Genomic DNA, 15702 nt, shown 5'->3' on the forward strand with positions numbered 1-15702 from the left:
CACTGGCTAAATAAGTCGTCGGAGGTGTCAATTTTCCAGAGCAACAATAAATATGAAAAAATAATACATAAGAATACATAATAATAATAAAAAAATGGTAGATGCATAATGGCATAATAGTAGAATGGTGTACTATTGTAAATTTTAAAATAAAATCACAAAAACTTACCGATAGAGTAGATAACAGATGTACCAAAATAACAACTTTTTCTGATGCGTTTTATATAGGTAATTTTTGTTTATAAGAAAAAAAGGTTGGTGTTTAATGCAGCTTTATTATTTTCGCCACGTAAAGGCCGGTATTAACTTTGCATTATCGTGCTAAAATAGCAATTTTTCACAGTTACTTCTCTTTAATAATTCATTTTAAAGAAAATAAACTTTTTCGATTATTGCTTTGGATCATTCCCCACCAAGTTATAATCAAATTTGCCAAAAAGTAATTATTTTATAATTTTTAATTTATTTATTTTTGGTTATAGCGGCTTAACTCGAACTTAGTACCCTCATTTAAGTTAAACCGGTTCACTACGTAACGGATATAAGCACATATCCAATAAAAAAGGATTTTTTAGGTTAGATTTTTAGTAGGAGAGCCACCGTGGTGCAATGGTTAGCATGCCCGCCTTGCATACACAGGGTCGTAGGTTCAAAACCAGTTTCGACCCACCTCAGTATTGCTGGTGACATCTGTAACGATGTTATCCGTTCCGTGTGCCTTCTTTAGCCAGCACATCCACCTCCTCATTACCACATGTGGTGAACAATATAAGAATACCAAGAGATAAATTGTAACAATAAAGAAGAAATAAGAATTTGGTAAGCAGTTGCTCACCATAAATACTTACCAAGTATTTGTTGCGTATTTACAGATATTATTGACCTCTTATTTCTGAGTCCAGTAACCTCTCATTTATTGAAAGGAAGCAGTGCATATCAGTTTATAGTGTTTTAAAACGTGACTTGGTTTCCTAGCTTTGGGAATATAGGCACGGTTGCCACTCGAGCCAAAAATAATCTACCAACATGTTAAGAAAAAAACATTACCAAATAAACAAATCTTTTTTGCAGTGTTTGATAAATGTTTTGTGGTTATTATGAAAAAAAAATGTTTCCTAGGTTTTATTATTTTATTTTAATATTCGCTTTAAACAAAATTTATTCAAAATTTTATTTTTTCAACATTTTATTTCTATAGAAAATTTTCTCAAAATTTTATTTCTATAGAAAATTTTGTCAAAATTTTATTTCTATAGAAACTTTTTTCGAAATTTTATTTCTATAGAAAATTTTTCGAAATTTTATTTTTATAGAAAATTTTGTCAAAATTTTATTTTTATACAAAATTTTATCAAGATTTTATTTCTATAGAAAATTTTGTCAAAATTTTATTTTTATACAAAATTTTATCAAGATTTTATTTCTATAGAAATTTTTTTCGAAATTTTATTTCTATAGAAAATTTTGTCAACATTTTATTTCTATAGAAAATTTTGTCAAAATTTTATTGCTATATAAAATTTTGTCAAAATTTTATTTCTATAGGTAATTTTGTCAAAATTTAATTTCTATAGAAAGTTTTTTGAAATTTTATTTCTATAGAAAATTTTTTCGAAATTTTATTTCTATAGAAAATTTTCTCAACATTTTATTTCAATAGAAAACTTTGTCAAAATTTTATTTCTATAGAAAACGTTGTCAAAATGTTGCTAAAATTTTTTTCTATAGAAAATTTTGTCAATATTTTATTTCTAGAGGAAATTTGTGAAGTACCTCTTGTTGGAGAGGAATATTTTGCAAAATCTACCAAAACATGAAGAATTCTACCAAACAGAAACAAATCTACCATTTTTCGTAGAATTCTACCAACTGTGGCAACCGTGAATATAGGTCATCTTCAACTCCTTTTACAGACTGGATATGAATGAATTTTGCAACTTGATGTGGGCGATTAAATATACAGAAATTGAAACAATGAATTTCTAAAATAAAATAGTTCTCATTTAATTTTTACTTGTTTCTTTTCTTAGCTTAATGTAAATGAAATATTAAAAATAGTTTCCTTGTAATTACAAGTAAAAATGTAAACTGTAACTGTTTTTCTTTTTTTAACATATACATAGATATATATTCACATTTTCCCTTTTTCTTATTTTTCTTTTTTACTTAAACCTTTTTGTTTCCACTCCTAAACAAATGTGGTTAATTTAAGTCTTAATAGATTTTTTAGATTGTTTTAAATTAAAAAATAATCATAAGAGGTAAAAGAGAATATATTAAATTTTCATAAAATTTTTGGAATCATTAGAAGAATAAAGATAATTAAAGTCAATACTAGACTAGTACTAGAAGGAAAATATCTAATAACTTCAATAGGTAAAATAAAAAACAATAACAAATACATAAACAATAATGCATAAATGGAATAAAAATAATAATAATAAAAATCATTAACTAAAAATTATGTATGTTTTTTTTTTGTATATGTAAATCAAGTTAGCACTTGTTTAAGGCAAATTCTAATCATGGACTAGAGACAGTAGTGTTCATATATATATTAGTATGTGTTTTTGTTTTGGGATAAGGGATAAGAGCCATAACCATAAAATTAAAACAATTTCAATTTCATTCGATTCATATGATTACATATATCTATAGGTAATCTAGAGTCTAGATGGATTGATTTCTGTTGAATATTGTGACGGTGCCAGACGGGTATAAAATAATATATAAGCAGCACTTGAGACAACAGTTGAAGCATCTTGGGGTGTAACCATTTGATCATCAAATTTGAACCATTTGCCATAGGTTCCACTTTTACAAAAGGCTGTGTAATGACCACTCTCCATTGATCCATAATGATTTGATACTGCATACAAATCGTATGATTTAGATGTATTTCTGCGTGTCTCGGATACCGTTATGTATGATGACATATTGAGATTCTCCAAAGGAAAGCGTAGATAATTTTGTTTTTTCTTATATGAAGGATGCATGAAATCTGTATCAGCATAGAATCTGAAATGTAAGAATAGAAAGGTGCGTATAAATTGGAGTTTAACCGCAAAAAGAAGAATACAATTGTAACTTTATTCTTATAACTTGAAAGGGAATGCTCTTATGTAATATTTCAATAAGTTTATTTCCTTCAAACTTAATTATGAAAGAAAAGTAACCGTGGGCAAAATATCTGTTTTAGCGCGATAATCGGAATTTTATACAAGTCTTTTGGATTAAAACTTTGACAAAATTTTCTATAGAAAAAAAATTTTGACAAAATTTTCTATAGCAATACAATATTGTAAAAATTTTATATAGAAATAAAATTTTGACAAAAATTTCTATAGAAATAAAATTATGACAAAATTTTCTATAGAAATAAAATTTTGACAAAATTTTCTATAGAAATAAAATTTTTGCAAAAATTTTCTATAGAAATAATTTTTTTTTTCTATAGAAATAAAATTTTGAAAAAAATTTCGATAGTAATAAAATTTTGACAAAATTTTCTGTAGAAATAAAATTTTGAAAAAATTTTCTATAGAAATAAAATTTTGACAAAATTTTCTATAGAAATAAAATTTTGACAAAATTTTCTATAGAAATAAAATTTTGACAAAATTTTCTATAGAAATAAAATTTTTGCAAAAATTTTCTATAGAAATAATTTTTTTTTTCTATAGAAATAAAATTTTGAAAAAATTTTCGATAGTAATAAAATTTTGACAAAATTTTCTATAGAAATAAAATTTTGAAAAAATTTTCTATAGAAATAAAATTTTGACAAAATTTTCTGTAGAAATAAAATTTTTGCAAAAATTTTCTATAGAAATAAATTGTTGTTGTTTTTTTGATTTCAGCTTGCATTGACTAAACTATAAGTGTAGCTTAACCAACAGAGGAAAAGAATGTTTGTCAAATTTATTTGGACAAAGCCCAATAGACTGCAAGATGGTTGGATGGACGCACGTTTCGGAATTACCACATTCCTCATCAGCATCCTCTACTTGCAGCAAAACTATGAACCAATTATCAGAATAAATTCAGGCAGTTCATTAAACCCAACAATGAACCACACTTGAACCTTCCGAAAAAAGGTTTTACATGATAGCCGGCTTATGCCGAAATAAACAAACATATCTCTTTTCCTTTGCCACTGTCAAATCATCGATTTGACTGCAGTTGGCTGGGTTTATTTTGAGCGTGCTTCCTCTTCTTTCATTCGTTTTGTTTTGGTATTGTTGGTTTTGTTCTTTAATCATTGTTGTTGTTTTTTTGATTTCAGCTTAAAACCATGCATTGACTTAACTACAAGTGTAGCTTAACCAACAGAGGAAAAGAATGTTTGCCAAATTTATTTGGGCAAAGCCCTATAGACTGCAAGCCGGCTATCATGTAAAACGTTTTTTCGGAAGGTTCAAGTGTGGTTCATTGTTGGGTTTAATGAACTGCCTGAATTTATTCTGATAATTGGTTGATAGTTTTGCTGCAAGTAGAGGATGCTGATGAGGAATGTGGTAATTCCGAAACGTGCGTCCATCCAACCATCTTGCAGTCTATAGGGCGTTGCCCAAATAAATTTGACAAACATTCTTTTCCTCTGTTGGTTAAGCTACACTTGTAGTTTAGTCAATGCATGGTTTTAAGCTGAACTCAAAAAAAAAAAAAAAAAACAACAACAACAAAACTAAAATTTTGTCAAAATTTTCATTAGAAATAAAATTTGGACAAAATTTTCTATAGAAATAAAATTTTGCAAAAATTTTCTATAGAAATAAAATTTTGCAAAAATTTTCTATAGAAATAAAATTTTGCAAAAATTTTCTATAGAAATAAAATTTTGACAAAATTTTCTATAGAAATAAAATTTTGACAAAATTTTCTATAGAAATAAAATTGTGTCAAAATTTTCTATAGAAATAAAATTTTGACAAAATTTTTTATAGAAATAAAATTTTGACAAAATTTTCTATAGAAATAAATTTTGACAACATTTTCTATAGAAATAAAATTTTGACAAAATTTTCTATAGAAATAAAATTTTGGCAACATTTTCTATAGAAATAAAATTTTGACAAAATTTTCTATAGCAATAAAATATTGCAAAAATTTTATATAGAAATAAAATGTTGACAAAAGTGTCTATAGAAATAAAATTATGACAAAATTTTCTATAGAAATTAAATTTTTACAAAATTTTCTATAGAAATAAATTTTGACAAAATTTTCTATAGAAATAAAATTTTGACAAAAATTTTCTATAGAATTGAAATTTTTTTCTATAGAAATAAAACTTTGCAAAAATTTTCTATAGAAATAAAATTTTGCAAAAAATTTCTATAGAAATAAAATTTTGACAAAATTTTTTATAGAAATAAAATTTTGACAAAATTTGCTATAGAAATAAAATTTTGACAAAATTTTCTATAGAAATAAAATTTTGACAAAATTTTCTATAAAAATTAAATTTTACAAAAATTTTCTATAGAAATAAAATATTGACAAAATTTTCTATAGCAATAAAATATTGCAAAAGTTTTATATAGAAATAAAATTTTGACAAAAATTTCTATAGAAATAAAATTATGACAAAATTTTCTATAGAAATAAAATTTTTACAAAATTTTCTATAGAAATAAATTTTGACAACATTTTCTATAGAAATAAAATTTTGACAAAATTTTCTATAGAAATAAAATTTTGCAAAAATTTTCAATAGAAATAAAATTTTGACAAAATTTTCTATAGAAATAAATTTTGACAAAATTTTCTATAAAAATAAAATTTTGACAAAATTTTCTCTAGAAATAAAATTTTGCAAAAATTTTCAATAGAAATAAAATTTTGACAAAATTTTCACAAAATTTTCTATAGATATACAATTTTCATAAAAATTTCTATAGAAATAAAATTTATACAAAATTTTCTATAGAATTACGATTTTCATATAAGTTCCTATTCCTTTGGGATTTTTTTTTGCGAAATATAAATGCCATAATATTATAATTTGTTACTTACCTTTTCAAATGGACAACCAATACGGGCGGCAGTTTGGAAATATCCAATTTTTTAATTGCATCCCGTTTTTGTTTGCACGCCGGACAATTCCAACCACTTATGCGTTCACCACTAAAATACATATCGAGACACTGCGACAAATGACAGATATTATTATTTTCGGGGAGTTCCAAACTTAAATTCGAAAAAGATTCATATGTGGCCGATTCTTTTCCACATGTGGTACACTTAACAATACTTTTGATTTGGCCATAAAATAAATGCAAGATTAGACTCTCCTTGGCCTTTGTAAAATCTAGCCAAGCCTTATCAGAGGCTGTCATTGGTTCGGGTGGATATTCCGGCACCGATAATGTTTGTAAATCAGAATGTAGCCAATCCATGAGAATGGTGAGAAACTCATGGGAATCCTGTTGTTCAATGCCGCGAAACATTTTCTGATATTGACCAATGACATACTAGATAGATGATAAAGTATATCCCACAAGGAATATAGACATTTTAATTTAATTAATTGATCACAGCGGCAGCAGTAGTAGCGGGAGGAGTATTTGTTAACGAAGTCAACAAACAGAAAATAAGTTGTAAACCGCAAAGGCATATCCATAAAAAAAGGAAGAAATAAAGTAATATATTAGCATGACATTGCCAAAAAAGTTTCCAAAATGACCAACTTACACGCAAATCCTTGCTGGCCACACATTTGTAGTTACCATTCCATAAGACTTTGATGAGAGCTGCCACCTCTTCGACAATTTGTCCCTTTGTTTTATTGTTACGGCTAACATAGTTTTTGTATTTGTCTGTAATACAATATTCAGCCAATTGGGGAGTATTGCTAAGACATTGTAGTATGCTATTCATATAACAGGTATTGCCCAAATTTTTTAAGCCGGTCAAGCCACGACCCTTTGAATAGGAGGGAAAAAGAAAAAGAGAGGAAAAACAAAACAAATGCAAATTATTAGTAAGCTAAAATACTGTCCAGACTTACAGGTGTCATAGAAATTTATTTAGAACACCTGGATGATGTTATATTAGTTTACCACAAGCCATGTTTTCTAAAGTCAACAAAATAAGATTATTTGTATGACTGGCTAATTGTACATATGTACTTATGCCATGCCAACGACTTGTGGTTATTCAATTCTATACAACAATCGTTTAAACAAGCGTGTAAATATGCCATAGAAGAGAAACACGAATGGCTATGCAGAATTCAATAAAACATAGCTGAAATACAGTCAATTATCTCTAGACGCCAATACTTAGGTGACTTAAAACATAGGAACAAAGATTATCTGAAATGTGTCGATACAATAAATACTGCAACCAAAAACCTATTACTCTTTACAAATAATTTTCGAAAAATATTCCTTTCATATGTCCCATAATCTGATAATTGGATAATTGATCATTGTTTTAATTTCCACAAACCTTGGGGATGCGCTTAAAAAGAATTTTCATTTGTTTATTTTCATTTTCCTGCCTCCTAAAAGTATGCTACGAAAATAAATGAAATTGATTTATGTACCAGGGACAGACAGTACAAGTGATAAAATTACCAAGTGAAATTGATCTGTTACAATCACTAACTGCTAAATAAGTGTAATTAGCCTTTCTTTTAGACTAATTATTAAAAGTGGTTAATGTGTGTAGCCTTTCTATTTAAATAATTATCCCCCAAAGTTCGATATTCGGAATAGCATATCGCAAGAATTTATTTTTTTGTAACGAAAAAATAGAGATACTCTCGAACACCAAATAAAAATTTTTTTTTCAAATGTTTATCACAACGCACTGAAAATTTCAACTCAAAAATTTCAAATGAAAGCAGTGATTAATAAAAAAAACAAGTATATACGGCCGTAAGTTCGGCAAGGCCGAATCTTATGTACCCTCCACCATGGATTGCGTAGAAACTTCTACTAAAGACTGTCATCCACAATCAAATTACTTGGGTTGCGGTATTACTTGCCGATGGCAAGCTATCTTAAAAAATCCTTAACACCGTCTTCTAAATTGTAAGTTAGTCCATACGGGGGATATATTAAACAAAAAAAAAAAAACAAGCATATACAGCAGTAAGTTCGGCCGGGCCGAATCTTAAATACCCACCACCATGAACCAAATATTAGGGTTTCCTTTGAAATTTCAGGAGGGCTTGAGGACACTTCCGGGAGATAAATTTAAAGATTTCACCTATGAGGACTATATCAGATTCTGGATTTATAAGAACCATATTTGTTTGAGTTTTAGAGGAATTATTAACATCTCTTGTAAGTGTGCAAGAAAATTATAGAATAACGTCTTGATTTGAAATATTAAATCTGTAGATTTTCACCCGAGAAGTAAAATTTGGAAATTGTACATTGACTTTCAAGCAATTTTCATGATCAGTTGGCCTTCTACACCCTCAAGAAGTGAATTCGGTCTATATGGAGGCATTACCAAATGGACCGATAAAAACTTAATCCGATACACGTTTTTGTGAGCCTCAAATACCAGAATAATTAGAATTTCAGGCAAATCAGATAAAAACTACGGTTTCTAGAAACCCAAGGAGTTAAATCTGGAAATCGTTCTTATAGGGGCTATACTAAAATATGGACCGATACTCACCGTTTTCGGCACACCTCTTTATGGCCCGAAAATACCTCTAGATTTCCAATTTCAGGCAAATTGGATAAAAACTTTGGATTCTAGAAGCCCAAGAAGTAAAATCGGGAAATCGGTCTATATGGGGGCTATACCAAAATATGGACCGATACTCAATATTTTCGGCACACCTATTTATGGTCCTAAAATACATCTAGATTTGCAATTTCAGGCAAATTGGATAAAAACTAAGGTTTCTATAAGCCCAAGACCCCAAATCGGGAGGTCGGTTTATATGGGCACCATACCAAAACATGGACCGATGCTCACCATTTTTGGCACACCTCTTTACGGTTCTAAAGTACCTTTCGATTTACAAATTCAGATAAATTGGATAAAAACTGCGGTTTTTATAAGCCAAAGAAGTAAAATAGGCAGATCGGTCTATATGGGGGCTATACCAAAATATGGACCGATACTCACCATTTTTGGCATACCTCTTTATGGTCATAAAATACCTCCAGATTTCATATTTCAGGCAAATTGGATAAAAACTACGATTTCTATAAGCCCAAGAAGTAAAATCGGGAGATCGGTCTATATGGGGGCTATACCAAAATATGGATCGATACTCACAATTTTTGGCACACGTATTTGTGGTCCTACAATACCTCTAGATTTCCAATTTCAGATAAATTGAATAAACACTGCGGTTTCTATAAGCCCAAGAAGTAAAATCGGGAGATCGGTCTATATGGGGGCTATACCAAAACATGGACCGATATAGCCCATCTTCGAACTTGACCTGCCTGCAGACAAACGACGAGTTTGTGCAAAATTTCAGCACGATTGCTTCATTATTGAAGACTATAGCGTGATTACAACAGACAGACAGACAGCCAGACAGACGGACATCGTTATATCGTCTTAGAATTTCTCCCTGATCATGAATATATATATACTTTATATAGTTGGCAATCGATATTTCGATGTGTTACAAACGGAATGACAAACTTATTATACCCCCGTCACCATTCTATGGTGGTGGGTATAAGAAAGCCGATTAAAGACGTATATAATTCAGTTCGACAAAAATTTCTATAGAAATAAAATGTTGACATAATTTTCTACAGAAATAAAATTTTGACTAAATTTTCTATAGAAATAAAATTTTAACAAAATTTTCTACAGAAATGAAATTTTAACAACATTTTCTATAGAAATAAAATTTTAACAAAATCTTCTATACAAATAACATTTTGACAAATTTTGACAAAATTCTCTATAGAAATAAAATTTTGACAAAATTTTGGTAGATTATTTTTTGGCGATATGGACCAATTTTTGTGTGATTGGCCATTCGCTATATATAACTATAGACCGATATGGACCAATTTTTGCATGACTGTTATAGACCATATACTAACACCACATACCAAATTTCAAGCGGATCGGATGAATTTTGTTCCTCCAAGAGGCTCAGCAAGCCAAATCTGGGGGTCGATTTATATGGGGGCTATACGTAAAAGTGACCCGATATGGCCCATTTGCAATACCATCCGACCTACATCAATAACAACTACTTATGCCAAGTTTCAAGTCGATAGCTTGTTTCGTTCTGAAGTTAGCGTGACTTCAACAGACGGACGGACGGACATGCTCAAATCGACTCAGAATTTCACCGTGATGCAATGGTTAGCATGCCCGCCTTGCATACACAAGGTCGTGGGTTCGATTCCTGCTACGACCGAACACCGAAAAGTTTTTCAGCGGTGGATTATCCCACCTCAGTAATGCTGGTGACATTTCTGAGGGTTTCAAAGCTTCTCTAAGTGGTTTCACTGGAATGTGGAACGCCGTTCGGACTCGGCTATAAAAAGGAGGTTCCTTGTCATTGAGCTTAACTTGGAATCAGGCAGCACTCAGTGATAAGAGAGAAGTTCACCACTGTGGTATCACAATGGACTGAATAGTCTAAGTGAGCCTGATACATCGAGCTGCCACATAACGTTAGGTTAGGTTAGGTCACATAACCACATAACCTAACCTAACATTCACCACGACCCAGAATATATATACTTTATGGGGTCTTAGAGCAATAGTTCGATGTGTGTCTATGGTGGAGGGTATAATAAACGGAAAAAAGCTCAACCTGTTCTACTTACAGTAATAATTTGGCATTTTTTCGAGTCAAAGAGAAGAAGAGAATTAAAGCAAGGATAGAATTACGAGACATTTAAATTTGAGTTTTTAAAACATGTTGCTAGGAGACAAATTTGAATTTATAAGTGGTTTTGCTGATTCTTTTCATCATCATCATCAGAGAGAAAGAAAGAAAGGGAAAAAGGCAAATTCATTTTTAGGAGTTGGATTCACGGTTGCCACTCGTGCCAAAAATAATCTACCAAAAGTTGAAGAAACTTTTACCAAAACTCTACCAAATTAAAAAACAATATTTTGAAGTTTTTGATCAAATTTTCAATTTTATTTCTATAGAAAATGTTGTCAAAATTTTATTTCTATAGAAGATTTTATCAAAATTTTATTTCTATAGAAAATTTTATCAAAATTGTATGTGTATAGAAAATTTTATCAAAATTTTATTTCTATAGAAAGTTTTATCAAAATTTTATTTCTATAGAAAATTTTATTTCTATTTTAGAAAATTTTGTCAGTATTTTATTTCTATAGAAGTTTTTTCAAAATTTTATTCCTATAGAAAATGTTGTCACAAAAGTATTTTATAGAAAATTTTGTCAAAATTTGTTTTCTATAAAAAATTTTGCCAACATTTTATTTCTATAGAAAATTTTGCCCAAAATTTTATTTCTATAGAAAATTTTGTCAAAATTTTTTTTCTATTGGAAATTTTGTCAACATTTTATTTCTATTTTAGAAAATGTTGTCAAAATTTTATTTCTATAGAAAATGTTGTTTAAAATGTTATTTCTTTAGAATATTTTGTCAAAATTTTAGTTCTATAGAAAATTTTGCTAAAATTTGATTTCTATAGAAAATTTTGTCAAAATTTTATTTCTATAGAAAATTTTGTCCAAAATTTTATTTCTTTGGAATATTTTGTCAAAATTGTATTTCTATAAAAAAATTTGCTAAAATTTGATTTGTCAATTATTGAAAATGTTCGGTCACCACGTATTTATGAACTAAATCAGTGATTCAACAATGATGAGTGGGCAACCTTTAGACCCGAGTCCTCACGAAATGATTTCACAATTTTAGAAAAATACCTTATCCAATCTGAGTAAAATTATAAATTAGCGCTTGAACCCCCAAAATAAAACCCTATGTCCGTTTCTAGCTCAAATGTTCAGTTACCACACTATAGAATCTCGTGGTATGAAGAACAAAAATTTTTTTCTTTTTTAAATTTTGAGATTCGCTGGGCTTATTTTTTAATAAAAAATCATGCAGTGTTGCCAGGGAAATTTTTCGGATTATCCTACAAGGACAAAAACAAGTTCCCTACTTTCCCCTGCATTCCCAAAAAAAAAATCCCTAAAATTTCCCCTACAATATTTTTCGTCAAATTTAAACAAAATTTACAAGAAAAATGTATTCAGTCATTTAAAAAGTCAATAATCATAAAAATAATACAGTTACTAAGTGTTTTTAGATACGTAGTCTTTCATTTGAAATTCTCAAAGTCTCTGTTGGTCTATTGCAAGTACTTGATGTTGGGCAAAGAACATACTAAGATGTACTTCAAAATTGCTCACCAAATTTGCGAAAGATTTTTTATGTGAAGCTTCGATTTATCATGTTTCTGATTTATCATTCACATTACGATTTTTCGTATTTCACTTCAGCGAGAAATTCTATACAAATTTGCTTTGCAAGCCATTTTTACATAAATGTTTTTCTATTCTTTCTGATAGCTTCCGAAGACATTTTCCTATAAAATAAATAAATTAATAACGAATGTATAGTTAAAAAAATTACCAACATTTTCGCTGGATTATTTTTATTGCATTTATTACATTGTTGAAGATCAAGCCTTACCGGCTTCTAACAGGTTGGCTGATAAGTCCCCGGTCTAACAAAGAAAAACAAATTTTTTTTTGTCAAAATTCGTTTTTATTATTCAACACAGTTCCCTTCAAGAGCGATACAACGATTATAACGACCTTCCAATTTTTTGATACCATTTTGGCAGTACTCCTTCGGTTTTGCCTCAAAATAGGCCTCAGTTTCGGCGATCACCTCTTCATTGCAGCCAATTTTTTTTCCCTGAGGTCTGAGAACAAGAAAAAATCGCTGGGGGCCAGATCTGGAGAATACGGTAGGTGGGGAAGCAATTCGAAGCCCAATTCATGAATTTTTGCCATCGTTCTCAATGACTTGTGTTACGGTGCGTTGTCTTGGTGGAACAACACTTTTTTCTTCTTCATATGGGGCCGTTTTGCCGCGATTTCGACTTTCAAACGCTCCAATAACGCCATATAATAGTCACTGTTGATGGTTTTTCCCTTCTCAAGATAATCGATAAAAATTATTCCATGCGCATCCCAAAAAACAGAGGCCATTACTTTGCCAGCGGACTTTTGAGTCTTTCCACGCTTCGGAGACGGTTCACCGGTCGCTGTCCACTCAGCCGACTGTCGATTGGACTCAGGAGTGTAGTGATGGAGCCATGTTTCATCCATTGTCACATATCGACGGAAAAACTCGGATGTATAACGAGTTAACAGCTGCAAACATCGCTCAGAATCATCAACATGTTGTTTTTGGTCAAATGTGAGCTCGCGCGGCACCCATTTTGCACAGAGCTTCCGCATATCCAAATATTGATGAATGATATGACCAAGACGTTTCTTTGATATCTTTAAGGCCTCTGCTATCTCGATCAACTTCATTTTACGGTCATTCAAAATCATTTTGTGGATTTTTCTGATGTTTTCGTCAGTAACCACCTTTTTCGGGCGTCCACCGTCCTCCGTGCTCATTTCACCACGCTTCGGGACAGAGTCCGAAAACTCATTATCAAGCCAAGTTTTTGCTTCCACCGTATTTTTTCCCTTCAGAAAACAGTATTTTATCAAAACACGAAATTCCTTTTTTTCCATTTTTTTCACAATAACAAAAGTTGCTTCACAAAAGACACTCTATCTCACAAACTAATTGACTTACAGATGTCAACTTTTGACACGAATCATTTGAAGGTTGGTACTATATAAACATAATATGCATTTAATACTAGCGATGCCATCTATGTGTCAGACCGGGGACTTATCAGCCAACCTGTTAATTTCCTCCTCTAGAGTCCCCAAAATGTAAAAATTATTAAATATTGTGTTGAGTGAAAAAGTTCCGACATTGGGCCCATACGTCCCTACAAGACGCTAAATATTAGAAAAAAGCCTACATGTTGGGAATTTCCCCTACTTCTGGCAACACTGATTTCATGTAAACCTGGTTTATTATACCGAACAATCCCCATAAAAATATCCAAATTTATGGAAATTCCCAACCAAAGCCACAGTTGCCCAACTAAAAAATGTCATCGCCATTCACGAAAACATATCCCCAATACTGGCAAAACTGATTCCATGGTTGTGGATTTAAAAATTATTAAAAAAAATTTTTGAATTTCCCTTTAATTAGAATTTCGTAATTAAAAAAAAACTGAATAAAATATTCACGTTGCTTGTCCCAATAATTATGTAGTATAATCTTCCGTATTATGGCAATATTTTTTGTAGATAGAAGATAAGTTATATTCAGTGTTGCCAGAAGTAGGGGAAATTCCCTACATGTAGGTTATTTTCTAATATTTAGCGTCTTGTAGGGACGTATGAACACAATATAGGGACTTTTTCATTCAACACAATTTTTAATAATTTTTACATTTTGGTTGCTCTAGAGCAGAAATAGAAAATTTGTCAAAATTTTAATTTTATAGAAAATTTTGTCACAATTTTATTTCTATAGAAAATTGTGTCAAATTTTTATTTCTATAGAAAATTTTGTCAAAATTTTATTTCTATAGAAAATTTTGTCAAAATTTTATTTCTATAGAAAATTTTGTCAAAATTTTATTTCTATAGAAAATTTTGTCAAAATGTTATTTCTATAGAAAAGTTTGTCATAATTTTATTTCTTTAGAAAATTTTGTCAAAATTTTATTTCTTTAGAAAATTTTGTCAAAATTTTATTTCTTTAGAAAATTTTTTCAAATTTTTTTTTCTATAGAAAATTTTGTCAAAATATTAGTTTTATAGAAAAATTTCTCATTTTTTTCTATAGAAGATTTTGTCAAAATTTTATTTCATAGAACGAAAAGTATTGTAGGAGAATTTGTAGGGAAAACTTTTTGGGAATGTGGGGGAAAGTAGGGAACTTTTTTGTCCTTGTAGGGTAAACCGAAAAATGTCTCTGGCAACACTGGTTATATTATGTTTATTTCATCCTCAAAAGCTTTTATGATTGCATTTCTATGAAAACAGGATAATAAAAATAGCGTGTGAAAACATGAAGTTTTCCTGTTTCGGGTCTTCGTGACAATGGTTAGTAGAGAAATCTGCTTTCTTTGGAACAAAATATGCATGGTATGATAACGTGTATTTTCCTACTTATCAAGTCATTGACCCAAATAAATGGTAGCAAAAAAACAAAAATTTACATTCTGATTTGACAAAGTGCTAGAGAAGGAGTGCCTTTAAAATTAAATATGTCTATGTATTAAAATAAAAAAATATCGAATATCAAATATTTAACATATTGTCTTTGTTTTGTATGGCTATCAATAACCATGGGGTCAAAAGTTATCTTTGGCTCGTGTTGGCTATTGATTTTCCCCCACCCACACACAACTCTCCAAACGGAATGTCGAATTTGCTAAATCATTTTTGTTTGGTTAAAAAGAAAAACAAATGCATGCATACTTCTATATAACACGACGCAGTTTAGAAGAATGGGAAAGGCTTTTTGGTAAGTATATAAATCAATGTCTTAAAATAACACAAAGAAATAGATAAGTTCAAGGATTCTATTTTGCCAAATGGAAAAAATAAAGTCATTCCATGCTATGCCCTGTTCACTATGGTCAAACATTAGTTATTTGGTAAT

General features: G+C 29.8%; 1 protein-coding gene across 2 annotated transcripts in view; it reads right to left on the reverse strand.

Annotated features, from left to right (window-relative positions):
- Nucleotides 1-1979: 1979 nt before the first annotated feature.
- Nucleotides 1980-15702, reverse strand: part of Usp8 (Ubiquitin specific protease 8) — a 31291-nt gene continuing 17568 nt past the window's right edge. For both annotated transcript variants that reach the window (XM_075290461.1, XM_075290462.1), the window contains 3 exons: nucleotides 6697-6927; nucleotides 6019-6476; nucleotides 1980-3018 (listed from right to left, as the gene is read on the reverse strand). In XM_075290461.1, the coding sequence (XP_075146576.1) occupies nucleotides 2664-3018; nucleotides 6019-6476; nucleotides 6697-6927 (1044 nt within the window). In that variant the 3' untranslated portion in view covers nucleotides 1980-2663. The remainder of the gene's footprint in view (nucleotides 3019-6018; nucleotides 6477-6696; nucleotides 6928-15702) is intronic.

This window comes from Haematobia irritans, chromosome 1 (genome assembly GCF_050003625.1).
Source record: "Haematobia irritans isolate KBUSLIRL chromosome 1, ASM5000362v1, whole genome shotgun sequence".
In the NCBI taxonomy this organism is placed as follows: Eukaryota; Metazoa; Arthropoda; class Insecta; order Diptera; family Muscidae; genus Haematobia; species Haematobia irritans.